We start from the raw sequence: 13,353 nt of genomic DNA, 5'->3' as shown, positions 1-13,353 counted from the left end.
GTGTTCAAGCTGACGTATAACTAACTGGCCTGCAGAAGATAACGGGAAGAAAAACACAGATTTTAAGACGGGATTTTTTTTTTATAGAAATTTTCTCACTTTTGGGACAATATGGTCTGACAAAGAGTACATTTACATACATGTTTAAGCCAGAATGATTTGAAATTCAAATATGATTTCCCTACGACTTTAAAGCAGCTCTTAGCAGCCCTTATATCTCTTGCTTGAGCATGGTCATCCATCACACTTTTTCCTTCCACTATGTTGACTATGTTGTCAATAGCTTTGAGCCATAGTCCTCTTCATTAACTGAAGTGAACACTTTGATTATATGAGTGTTTTCCAAATTGATCTTTAATATTTTGAGTTTCAGTTATTGAATTGCATAAATAATTATTCTATATTAATGACATTTTTTTTATAGTACTTTGGTCAGTGATTCAGATCAGATCCAGAGTTTCTAAATATGGATCTGTAGAGATAAACTAGTGATTTTTAGAAAGCTGATAAAAGCTCCTGATCCAAACAGTTTGGTTATTAAATATTTTGTTTTAAAACAAACCTTCAAACTAGCCTTTTAATTGCTTAAGCAGCTGTCAGCTCAAACAGAACCGTACCCCGTTGTTTTTTAGTTATATTTTACATTTATTAGATCAAAATGAGGAGAAACAGACTTATTCAAGTACATCAACTTTTAAGACTGTCTTTCTGTTTTAATCCTCATTATTTCGGCTTGGTTCTTGAGACTTGTATGGACCCAGCAGAACCCTGGAGCCCAGTTTGGTTCCAGCAGGTCTCCCAGTTGGTCGGAACCGAGCTTTCTCACCTGCATGTTGGGAACAAAACCCTTTTTGATCCGCCAGCTGGTTCGGCCCGTTTTCTCCAGAAACTGCAGCTCATCGTTGTAGTTTCGACTCATGGTTCCGATCCAAAAGGCAAAGAAGCCACGCTGCAACACACAGCGCTACGGAAGCCGGTAGAACTCAGAATGTTGGAATGACGCAGGAAAATTTATACAATCCAAATAATGTTTATTTTTACCGGTTTGTTGTTATCTAATGCCGGTTTCGATCAGGTTTCCTAAAGACAAGAGTTCAGCCACTGAATGTTTTAATAACAAATGGTTTATGTTCTTCCTCTCTGTTTTTTAACCTGCTGCCTTTGAAGCAACGCGTCTAATGACGTTTGGCAAGCAGCGTTAAGACTCTCTACCGCCACCATGAGGTACGGAAAGTGTACAACCAGAAAACTAAATGTTATTTTTGAATTTAAATGTATTTATTAGGTTAAATGTAGTATCTAAATGTATTTATTTAGACTGTTTTTTCTTAACTAAGTTTAGCTTCTTGTAAAAATTCACTAAGATTTTCACTAAACTTTAAAAGAGATTTACTAAAAACTTTTTTTGTTTTATTGAAGACAGTTCGTAAATATTGACAAGTTACATATTAGACTAAAATCATACATAGTGATTGCTCTATGTGGTTCGTATCGAAATGCAGCCGTTTCAAATTTTCTGTAAAAACAAATTAGGCTGGTGGCAATAATTTAATAGGGACGACCTATAAATGTAAAACCTTCCATAATTTTATTCGAATGACAGAAAAATTGATTCAGGTAACATTGAAAAATATTTTAAATATTTAAAATGGCCAATTCCACCAAAGGTAAAAGAAATACAATATACACTTATTAATAGTTATTATCCAACAGCAGAAACTCTTAAGAAAAGATTTGGATTTGAGGTGGATGCCTCCGTATTTCACCTTGAAGAGCCTGAAACTATTGAACATCTCTTCTAATCGTGTCACCGGTTGCTTTTGGCAGAACTTGCATATTTGGTTAAGTAAAAAAATAGATAATATAACACCTTCTGAGATAAATCAAATATTAACATACAAGAATGACATTGCGAAGGATTTATCTGATATGGTCAATATTGCCATGAGTATGGAAAGAGATTATATACATGTATGTAAATAGAAAAATAAAAAACCTTCATTAATAAGTTTTGAAAACAACTCAAAATCTTCTATTCATCTTTATCTCTGTTAGCCGACAAATATGGACACATACACCAACCATGTAGTGACACGTCACAATTTCTAGTTTTATGACTCAACAAAATGCTAAGGTTAACATGATGCAAGGAACTGTCTTGTTGCAGAATGAGTCTCTTTTAATTGGTTAAGTGTGGATTTTAAAACCTACATATTCTTTATGTAGTTATACTTTTGGAGATTGGTTTTGTATGTTTCAATTGGTTGTAATAATACTGCCTGTTTATTTATTTATTATTTCTGTTGCCTTGCACAAGTTAAGTTGATCTCCGGTATATAACTGTTATTATCTCTTTTTTTGTAACAATGAAAAGGGGAGATACCTACTTGACAATTGATGTTTTTTTTTTAATTCAATAAAGTAAAAAAGAAAAAAAAACCTGGGCTGGTAACGCTGAGGCACCTTTACTCCCATCTAGTGGTCAAACGCTAGAATAGCACCTTAAACCCGATTAAAATATAGGGTTTCTACGCTGATTGTCGAGAACGTTGTAAAAGTTTTACGGCATATTTTTGAATGAATGTTAATAAGAATTGATCAAATAATAATAACACAAATTTGGGCTGAGGAAAACCTTCAAAAAAACTAAATTGACCAGGTGTAGGAATATTTTTTGTACTGAACAGGAGCAAAAATTAACTGAGAGACTCGCCCTGATTGGCTATAATCCTTATTGGCTTGAGACCATCCTGGTACTGCGCTGTTAGACTTGTTCTCACCATTTCTCGCCTTACTACATCCCAGGTAAACATAAGTTGGGGTTGCTGCTGTGCTCTTCTTAAGCTTGTTAAGTCAGATCAGAATTAGGTCCCAGTTTGACACAAATGGGCGGAGCTAACGTAGTCTGACCCCACCCGCTGATCTCCCGCATGGTGTCTGGCTTGTGAGAACTAATGTTATTCTAAGGGCTGGTGTGTCTGTGTGTGATTAGGATGGATTAACTGTTGGCAGTGAGCAGCAGCAGTCTGAGATGCATTGCAGACAGTCAGAGACTCTGACAAGTGAGTACATTTCACTCATTTTCACTTTTTAAAGGTTGACACCCAGATATTTGCAGATCATCTTTATTCAAATGTTAATTCAATGTTAAGGATGAATTGACAGCTTTAACGTATTTATGTTTCCAAAGATGAGATGATGTCTGAGTATTGTATTAGAGCTCAAACTGGTTATAAAGGTGTTTACAAAAGATGATTCTGCAGACAACATGAAGAGATTATTCTTCACCTGACTTCAAAAGGTTAACATTGACTGTCTGCAGGTTTGATCCTGTGAGGATCAGATCTGGATCACCAGGGTCAGGGTTCATATGCGTCTCTGGTCCTGTCCTGGTGATGACCAACACACAGATAGTCGTTGTGAGTTGGTGGCTGGTACGGACGGGTCAGCTCTGTGTGTGGTCGTCTTTGTTTGTCATGTGACGATCTGAGTAGAGAGGAAAGCATTATCTGTTCCATTCATTGGAAAATCTTCAGGTTATTTTTCTGGAGCGATCTAGACTTTTCTTGAGATGTCTTAGTGTCTCAGGGGGATGTTTGGATGTTGTCTCTCTACGTTTGGAGTTATTGATCAGTTGGAAGAAGTTCATTCTCGAGCAAAATCTGTAGAAAATTGCTTTTTTTAAGGGGAACTTTAAAACATGGCAGAAGATACCTGACATCCAGCTAGACAGCACCAGTTCCTCCATAGACCTGGAATCTGAACTTGTTCCTCTGGGAATGCTCAAGTAAGACTAAAGCTGAGAATTAACACATCTAAACAATGAAGTGTTGTACAAGTATTTACACTCTTCTACTTTTCATGGTATCTTTGTGGAGTATCCTTTTAGCTGTAGGTATTTCAGTGTTCAACTCTACGAAATGTAAACAGCTTGAGACTAAATTGTATTTTTCTAACCAGCTCCAGCTTTATCAGATGTGATGGAGAACACCTGCAAACATTAGTTTTCAAGTTATTTCTAAGTATATTAGCTGGAATTAGGTCTGGACTTTGACTAGGCCACTATAATATCTGAAACTGCTGTGACCTAAAGATCTCTAAGTGGCCCTTCACCCCAGGCTATGGTGGTGGTGATGCTGACACCACCATGTTTCAAATGACAGGTCTATCTTCTCTCCATGTTTAAACAACTGTGGGAAAAGTTGGGAGATTTTCAGAACTTGACCCTGCTTCGAACTGAGCCACGGCTTCCCTTCTGTTTTTTTCTGATGGGTTCCATGATGCTGGTTCTTCTCAGTTTTTCTCTGACAAACGTTTGAGACCTAACATAGAAACATCTGTAGTTATACTGAGAATAAGTCACTAAGCTAAAGTTTATTCGGTGTTGTGGTTTCTTAAAAGAGCTGGGTTTCTAAAGATAATCTTTTGTACTTTTTACTACATGCTATTCACCATTTCAAAGGGAGACATTTTATGAGCGCACCACTCCAGTGCCGAAGGTTCATACTAACATCTGTGAACTGTAATGTTTCATAAAGTGTTGAGGTGGGACCCACTGTTTTTATATGTCAGTGAAGCCTTGACGACAAAGACCCGGTGAGGGCCTGACTACAACCCTGTGGAGAAGACCTGACAAAGACAGTGGAAATAAAACTACAAGAAAACTAAAACTACATGAAGACCTGAAAAAGACCCTAACATGACCTTTCTAAGTTCTGACAAAGACCATGTGAAGACAAAATAGGGCTGTGAAGAAATTACAATAAATCTAAGAACCTGGACCTGATAGAGTATCTAAGAAGACCTGATAGAGTATCTAAGCGGATCTAATGAAGACCACGTAAGAACTGAAAGGAAGAAAATTCTGGGGAGACCAGAAAATGACCCTGTGAATACCTGACAATGAACCTGTAAATACCTGACAATGCCCATGTGAAGACCTGACAATGACCATGTGAAGACCTGACAATGACCATGTGAAGACCAGACAATATTCATGTGAAGACCTGACAATGACCATGTGAAGACCAGACAATGAACCTGTGAATACCTGAAAATGAACCTGTGAATACCTGACAATGACCATGTGAAGACCAGACAACGAACCTGTGAAAACTTGACAATGACCATGTGAAGACCAGGCAACGAACCTGTGAAAACCTGACAATAAACCTGTGAATACCTGACAATGACCATGTGAAGACCTGACAATAAACCTGCAAATACCTGAGAATGTCCATGTGAAGACCTTACAACGAACCTATGAATACCTGACAATGTCAATGTGAAGACCTGACAATGAACCTGTGAATACCTGACAATGTCCATGTGAAGACCTGACAATGCCCATGTGAAGACCTAAAAATGAATCTGTGAGTACCTGACAATGTCCACGTGAAGACCTGACAATGAACCTTTGAATACCTGACTATGACCATGTGAAGACCACACAACGAACCTGTGAAAACCTGACAATGACCCTGTGAAGACCTAACAATAACCACGTGAAGACCAGACAATTAACCTGTAAATACCTGACAATGTCCATGTGAAGACCTGACACCGAAACTATGAAGACCCTTTACCAAAAGTCTAGAGATTTAAAGAGTGAATGTATTTCCTTACCTTCCAGCTGATGTCAGAAGTGGAACAGTGGCGCATCAGAAGATGACAGCCTTTTCATGATGCCCAGCAACTTTGGGGGTTTGCCATGGAAGATGAGTCTTATCCAGAATGCCGAGCCCAGGAGCTTTTTGATGAGTTTGTGGCTGCATCAACCTGCAGAGCAGCACTGCGCTGCTTTAGCCAGCTGTGTGAACACCTACAGCTGGATCGCATTACCACCGAAAAGCCTCTCTACCAACCAATCAAACGGCGGCTCAACTACTGGAAGGCCAATGCTCTGTGGGCCAAACTGGACCGGAGGGCAGCCCAGCCGGAGTACCAAAATGGCCGGGTCTGCAGCAACATGACAGTAAGTCTTTATCAAACAAGATGGCTCTGCTTCCAAGCTACGGTTGTTCCTTTTGAATCGGGCAAATTGTAGCTATAACCTCACTTAAGCTCAACCCCAGTTTGCCCTGCTAAATCCAGACAGCCTTTAGCCTTACTAACAATCCTCATTATGGAAACACACATGCATGTTTTTAAATGTCAAATGTCAAATTGGGACTACGGCCTCTAGGAGAAATACTACAAATATAGATACACAAATCTAACAAATGGCTGAAGCTCTCCATTACAAAGTCCAAAATATGTAGTGCAGACAAAGTATGTGCATTTAAGTACAGATAAAAACAGACGAAAGAGCCCAAACACTCCAGATAATGTCATGAGGCTAGACCAGAGGTTTCCCATTGGCTACGGCTCCCCTCTAGAACTGAAGGATGAAGCTATTGAAGTACGCTTTGGTTTTAAATAGTTATTGAGTCAGATATGTGGCCCTTAATGTTTTGCTTATTGAAAGGCTTTCATTTATCCCTGTGAAAATGGGTTTGGCTGACATTTAAGCCCAGATTTCAATATCCCTGCATTGTTGGGATATTCGCGACAATGGTACTGCGACACAGAAGAATAGTGAGAAGTTCAGTATTCATTCTTTGCCTGTTTTGTGTGTCAACTCTCAGTGTTGCTGGGCGACAGAGCCCACACTGAATGAGGGGCAGTTAGAGTCAGGGAAGACTGGACCAGTTTAAATTCCATAGCTAAACTCTTCGGACCTGCTTATTATAACAGTTTTTGAAGGACCCAGTCCCAGGAGACCGGATCCTTGAAGGACGCGGTCCCTGAAATCGAACACACCCTTTGTGAAACTTGGTGAGGTGGGCCTTGCTTATATTTCCTGTCACCCAAAGGATTATGGTTGTCTGTATAGAGGTGGCAGATACAACATCTGGAGGAATCTATGCTAAAAGAACTATGATAGGAAGCATCCTTTTTCCTCTTAATCCTTTCTTCCTTACTGCTAGCACTATTTGGACAGCACCAATCATGGCAACTGCTAATGCCCTTTGCCTTGCCTTTGTGTCCTTACTGACTGGCCCAATTCAAATGGAGCTAGGTTCTTTTTTTTTCCTGTAATGTTGCACTTTAGATAAACTGTTTCTGATTTGTCAGCTTCTCTCCCCTCTGATTGGTCAGTGTGTAATCATTGGGGCCGGGCCCTGTGGTCTGAGGACAGCAGTGGAGCTGTGCTTCATGGGAGCCCGGGTCGTGGTCCTTGAGAAAAGGGACTCATTTTCTAGGAACAACGTTCTCCACCTTTGGCCGTTCACTATCTATGATCTGCGGGGCCTTGGGGCCAAAAAGTTCTATGGAAAGTTCTGTGCCAGTTCTATCGACCACATCAGTAAGTCTTTGATCAGTTTATTCAGCTGATGAAACAAGGTGGATTATAGAGTCAGTGCCACCTGTCTCTTGTTTGCAGGTATCCGCCAGCTGCAGTTGGTTTTGCTGAAGGTTGCCTTGCTTCTTGGGGCGGAAGTGCATGTCAGTGTGGAGTTTAAACAGCTGGTGGAGCCACCAGAGGACCAGCACAAAAAAAGTAAGAGCATGAGGGAAAGAGGGTTTTGGGCAGGACACTGGACACACCCTACATTTTTTGATAAAATGAAGCTACAAATAATAGTTGCAATGTTTAAACTTAAAGGGTTGAAGCTCAAGTCATCTTGTTAACCCAAACTGATTTATAATCCCAAATGTCTCCATGTCTAGAGGAGGGCTGGAGGATGGAGGTGAGTCCAAAGTCCCACCCAGTCAGTCAGCTGGAGTTTGACGTCATCATTGGAGCAGATGGACGCAGAAACACATTGCCAGGTTTGAGAACAGTCCTGCTTATCCTTCTCATCCAGAGGTGTACATTCAGTATTCGATTAGTAGAAATTTCAGACCAGAAGGATTTCTCTGTGTGATTAGGTTTCAAGCGGAAAGAGTTTAGGGGGAAGCTGGCCATCGCCATCACAGCCAACTTTAAAAACAGAAACACCTCAGCAGAGGCCAAAGTGGAGGAGATCAGCGGAGTGGCGTTCATCTTCAACCAGAGGTTCTTTCAAGAGCTGCGGCAGGAAACTGGTTTGTCTTTCCCCTGGCAGCTCTTACAGAGACTCCTGGTGTGAAGTTCATTCTAACATCAGCACCTGGTTTCAGGTATTGACCTGGAAAACATTGTGTACTACAAGGATGACACTCATTACTTTGTTATGACTGCAAAGAAGCAGAGTCTGTTGGACAAAGGAGTCATTTTACAGGTAAGAGAAACACCTTAAGTGACTCTGTCAGGTAATGGTCATACATGGATTTATGCTACACATCACAGGTATTTGTGAAAGCGACTAACTGGAAACCAGGCTTTACTCGCCTCACAGGTACTAATTCCCCCTGAACTCATAGCAAGAGTAACAGAAATACTTGGAGAAACCCTGCGAGTAAACCACTCACCTGTGGTCACTTTATAAGAAGTCTGTTTTTTTTCAGATTTTTCTTTTTCAATGTTTTGGGGGTTTTTTTCAAATATATTTTTCAGATTTTATTTTTCCCAAGTTTTTGTATTTCTATTTTCTCTATTCTGCTTTACAGGCTGAGCCTTACAAATTGAATTCTTTTCATTTGAATTTTCCAGATCCCGTTCTCCTCACATATAGGGGGCGGGATTCCCTCTGGAGTGAGGAACCAAAAACACATTTCAATTGTTTTGCATGAATGTTAGCAACATTTTTATTGGTCAAGATCAAGCATTTGCAATAAGCTTTATATGAAGAAATTTTGATCTGTTAAACACAATTTGAAAATTGAAATTTGGGAAGAAAAAAGAAATTGCAAATATAAAATCTGTAAAAAAAAATTGGAAAAATAAAATATTTATTTTGTGTGAAAAATATTTGAGGAAAAATGATAATGGAAACAAAAAAATTGAAATAACTTCTGAGGGAATAGCAAAATTACTCTTTAAACCTCTTTTTTAATAAAATGTTTTTCTTTTTTTAAAGTTCTATTTACAAAACTTTATTATTATTTGCTATTATTATTTGCTTGTAACAACAATGGAATGAAAACCAATCCCTAAATGAATGTCAAAGTCATCTGCCTTTTAACATTTCTATAAGTAGTTGTTCTACAACGTAAACCCGTACTGTGAGTCACTCTACAGGTAACTGTCACACCCGAAGTCCCTCTGCAGTTAAAACGATCACATACCTCTGGTCTATTAGTCAATAGCTCCCTTAGATACACAGGAAGTTATCTGTGAGGTAAATCACACACCTGGTGTCTTTTCACAAACTCACAGACTTACTGTAGAGGCAATGGACCCACCCATACAGTCTGAAATTCCACCTGGAACCAAGTAATCAACAGAGGTTTGGTTTGAAAGTCTGAATCCCGGCATACACTGTACGATTGTTTTGCCCTTTCCGGGCCGATTCTCCTGTTGTACGAGAATTTTTCAATCGGGCCGACTTTCAGCCTGATCATGTGTCATGCGTCTTGTAGTGTACAGGGGTAAAGGGCACACAAAATTGCATAAATTGCCAAGGCAGTGCGTTTCACTCTAGTGAGTCTCAGATTTAATAGGTGGCATCTTGACTTCGGTCTTTTTCCTCTTCTACTCTTTTGACTTCCGGAAAGACGAGTCTGAATAGCGCCATCTCACTGCGGACTTGAGTCCGAAGTGGTTTTTAGACATACAGTTTGAGCAGGTAGATCGCATCAGAGAGTCGGGTCACACATTGTGAGAAGATACATCGTGAGCTTTGAACTTTTATAGTCGTAGTGAAGTCTTATTTAAATTTCAAATCATTCTGGCTTAAACATATATATAAACAAAAAAAATCCTGCCTTAAAATCTGTGGGTTTTTTTTCATTATCTTATGCAGGGGAGTTAGTTATACGTCAGCCTTAACACCTATATTTGGCCAATCATATATCAACGGCCATCTGTCAATCAGCCTACCGCTACAACATCCTGCCCCATTGATAATTTAATCACATTCACTTTATTCACTCGTTTAAACTCAGACACCACTCGGGAGAATTCAGAACTGCAACTGTTCAAACAGCCGCTTCCCTATGACTTTAAACTCTGCAGTTTCTTCATACAGTTTGAGCTTTAGCTGTGTGCACCAATTGAAAAAACCGTAGAGTGCATGCCCGGCTTAAAAGATCTGTCCCCTGTCAGGACTTTGCAGACACTGCACAGCTTCTTTCTCGAGGGAATGTGGACCAGGAAGCTTTGCAGTCATATGCCCGTGAGGCCGCAGACTTTTCCACCAACCACCAACTGCCAATTTTGGACTTCGCCATGAACCATTATGGTCAGCCGGACGTTGCCATGTTTGACTTTACTTGCATGTACGCTTCGGAAAACGCCGCCATGATTCGCCAACGCCACGGCCACCAGTTGTTGGTTACACTGGTTGGAGACAGTCTGATGGAGGTGAGACAAGTGTCTTCTCGCCATGATCAAGAAATGCAGAGGTCCAATGGATGGGGCAGGTTTGGACCGATCTTTTTCCTTGTCTGCAGCCCTTTTGGCCGATGGGGACGGGTGTAGCTCGGGGGTTCCTAGCAGCTCTGGATTCAGCTTGGATGATAAGAAGTTGGGCACAGGGTACAGATCCTCTTGATGTCCTGGCTGAAAGGTAAGAAGACCAAAACTCAAGAAGTACTTCCTACTTTTTACATTTTTAAAAAATGATTTAAATATGCTCTTCACCTAGGGAGAGTTTGTACCGTCTGCTCCCTCAGACAACTCCAGAGAACATGCAGAAGAGCATCAATCTGTTCACAGTAGACCCAGTGACAAGATACATAAACATAAGCCCACTGACAGTCACACCTGCTCAGGTGAACACAGAACCGTCTGGGATCTAATTTTGATGCTGAAAACTTTATGTTGATAATCTTCTGGTTTCCAGGTGAGACACCTGGTAAACACAGGCAACGAGGTGGGGCTAAACACGAGTGAAAGTGAGATTACCCGGCTGCCTTCCCCCAGACTTTTAAGACAAGGTAACTTGGCTTTCAGGAGACTTGCTAGCTCTAAGTGCCCATGTCCATTCTTTGGTTCATGGATGAAACCTCCATAGAAACGATGTTCATCCTGTGTCCCAAAAAAACCTCTACCTACACCTTATGGCGTAGAGCAAGGAGTGGGCAATGCCAGTTCCTGAGGGCTGGTATCCTGCAACTTTTAGATTTTCTTTTTGGTTCAACACACCTAAATCAAGTAATTGGATGATTGAGAGGACTCTGGAGGAACTGAATGTACATCCAGGAAACACACAGCCATGGAGTCAAGCTCCGAGCCAGCTCCCATGAGCACATCCAGCCAGTCACAGTCAGAAACAGGACTACACTGAAAAACAGGCTGATCTCCAACATCTATAAACAAAGGTGTTGATGGCAGCAGCACAGCTTATATTTCTCTCCAGGATGGTGTCACAGCCAAACAGGAACAGATGAGGTGAAGCTACTATGAGAAAAAGCAGAGAGATCATAATGTTGGAGATTGAATTAGCAGATTCTGCAGAGTGGGAGAATAGAGATAGAATAAAGCAGAATGATCAGGTTTAGATTACCTCCAGAAGCCTTAACCTATAGCAGCATAACTATAGAGATAGCTCAGGTTAACCTGAGCCACTCTAGCTACGTATAAGCTTTATTAAAAAGGAAAGATTTGAGCCTAACCTTAAAAGTAGACAAGTCTGCCTCATGGACTAAAACTGGTAGTTGGTTCCACAGGAGAGGAGCCTGATAACTAAAAGATCTGCCTCCCATTCTACTTTTAGAATTTAGAACTTTTAGAATTTAGGAACCACTAGTAAACCAGCAGATTGAGAGCGGAGCGCTCTGTTAGGAACATAAGGAACAATCAGATCTCCAGCCCTCAGTAAGTGGAATTTCCATCCTTGGTGTAGAGAGGCAGAGACGTTAGTCTGTGATCCCCCTCAAATAGCCTCTAGCCTTTGACTGTCACTGTAACTGGGTCAACTGTTACTACTGTTGTTTTTTTCTCCGCAAATTTGTTCTAGGCGTATCGCCACACAAGGTATAGTCATTCTACAATGGTTATAGCTTTAAGGGGCTCCGTGACTGTGCCAAAGCCTAGTAGTTCTGGGCCTCTCCCTGGACTTACAACTCATAAAAAAGAACAGCAGCACCTATTTTCTGTGCTACTATCTCGGACTGTTTACCTGTTTAGGTACAGAAGATGCCTTAATGGTGTGGTGTCATTCGGAACATAGTTAAAGACTTTAGCTGTATAAACCTAACTCCTCATATGAACCTCTTTCTTTGTTTGTCTCAACTGACCACAATAATTGGTAAATGGTCATAGATGTATCTCTGCAGTGTCAGAATCATAAGAGAACTCTGATCCTCTTCCTCAAAGTGTCCCATCCTTAATCCGATTGGTCTTCTAATTTTTCCTGCACAGATTCCTTCTCTCAGTCCAATCACCTGTTGACTTGGTGTCAGCAGCAGACTCACGGTTACAGAGGGGTCACCGTTTGTGACCTGACTACTTCCTGGAAGAGTGGCCTTGCCCTGTGTGCTCTTATCCATCGGTGCCGACCAGATCTGATGTAACTTACCTCAGATTCATGTTTCAAAGCATCCGTGTTCAGACCGCTTGTGTTCTGACCCCAAACTTTGTCCAACAACAGAGACTACGACCGTTTGGACGAGTCATCAGTGGAGGAAAACATCCAACTTGCGTTTGACGTGGCCGAGCAAGAGTTTGGGATTTCTCCTCTGATGACGGTGGAAGAAATGTCGTCTGTTGGAGAACCAGACTCTCTTTCTATGGTGATGTACCTGAGTCAGCTCTACCAGGTGTATAAAGAATCGCTGCGCCCTGCTGGTGAGACTGCACACTGCAACAATATCATTTAGGTTAAACAGGACATGTCCTGGGCATCAGACGAATCTAGTCAACATGTCATCTTAAGATTATAAGACATGGAGACAACTGTCTGTGTCCTGATTATTAAAGCAGCGAGTGTTGGTGTCTGTTTCAGGCTCTCTGAGTCAGAATGCTGATCTGAGAGCAGCTCTCATCACTCCAGCTTCCCTCCTCAGCAGACTGGGAACCAGTTCTTCCAGGAAGAGAAACCCAAAGGTATTAGTTGTTCATCCTTCTAAAGCTGGCTGGGTTTTATCTCAGATTTAAGCTGGTACTGATCTGCTGTGTCTGTAGGAGCGTGGCGATGCTCTGGGCAAAAGGAGGAAATCGAGTCAGGAAAGTGGAGAAATTGAGGAGGTCAGAGCTCCTTTGGTGTAACTCCCTTTCACAAATATCTTTCTACTAAACTTGGTCCAGAAATGATGAACTGAGCTGACCAACTAAACATGATACAC

At 40.9% G+C, this 13,353-nt stretch overlaps 1 protein-coding gene across 1 annotated transcript in view; it reads left to right on the top strand.

The window, feature by feature from the left end:
* Positions 1–3,576: 3,576 nt before the first annotated feature.
* Positions 3,577–13,353, top strand: part of LOC107092972 (protein-methionine sulfoxide oxidase mical3a-like) — a 29,402-nt gene continuing 19,625 nt past the window's right edge. The window contains exons 1-15 of the mRNA XM_015387732.1: positions 3,577–3,787; positions 5,633–5,974; positions 7,141–7,348; positions 7,427–7,543; positions 7,714–7,815; positions 7,915–8,070; positions 8,146–8,246; positions 10,172–10,429; positions 10,519–10,634; positions 10,713–10,839; positions 10,911–11,004; positions 12,431–12,578; positions 12,660–12,856; positions 13,014–13,114; positions 13,193–13,255. Of these exons, the coding sequence (XP_015243218.1) occupies positions 5,711–5,974; positions 7,141–7,348; positions 7,427–7,543; positions 7,714–7,815; positions 7,915–8,070; positions 8,146–8,246; positions 10,172–10,429; positions 10,519–10,634; positions 10,713–10,839; positions 10,911–11,004; positions 12,431–12,578; positions 12,660–12,856; positions 13,014–13,114; positions 13,193–13,255 (2,052 nt within the window). The 5' untranslated portion in view covers positions 3,577–3,787; positions 5,633–5,710. The remainder of the gene's footprint in view (positions 3,788–5,632; positions 5,975–7,140; positions 7,349–7,426; positions 7,544–7,713; positions 7,816–7,914; positions 8,071–8,145; positions 8,247–10,171; positions 10,430–10,518; positions 10,635–10,712; positions 10,840–10,910; positions 11,005–12,430; positions 12,579–12,659; positions 12,857–13,013; positions 13,115–13,192; positions 13,256–13,353) is intronic.

The sequence above is a fragment of the Cyprinodon variegatus genome, unplaced genomic scaffold (genome assembly GCF_000732505.1).
Source record: "Cyprinodon variegatus isolate N-32 unplaced genomic scaffold, C_variegatus-1.0 Scaffold402, whole genome shotgun sequence".
NCBI lineage: Eukaryota > Metazoa > Chordata > Actinopteri > Cyprinodontiformes > Cyprinodontidae > Cyprinodon > Cyprinodon variegatus.
The sequence above is the reverse complement of the archived record's forward strand: the minus strand, read 5'-3'. Positions and strand labels throughout refer to the sequence as shown.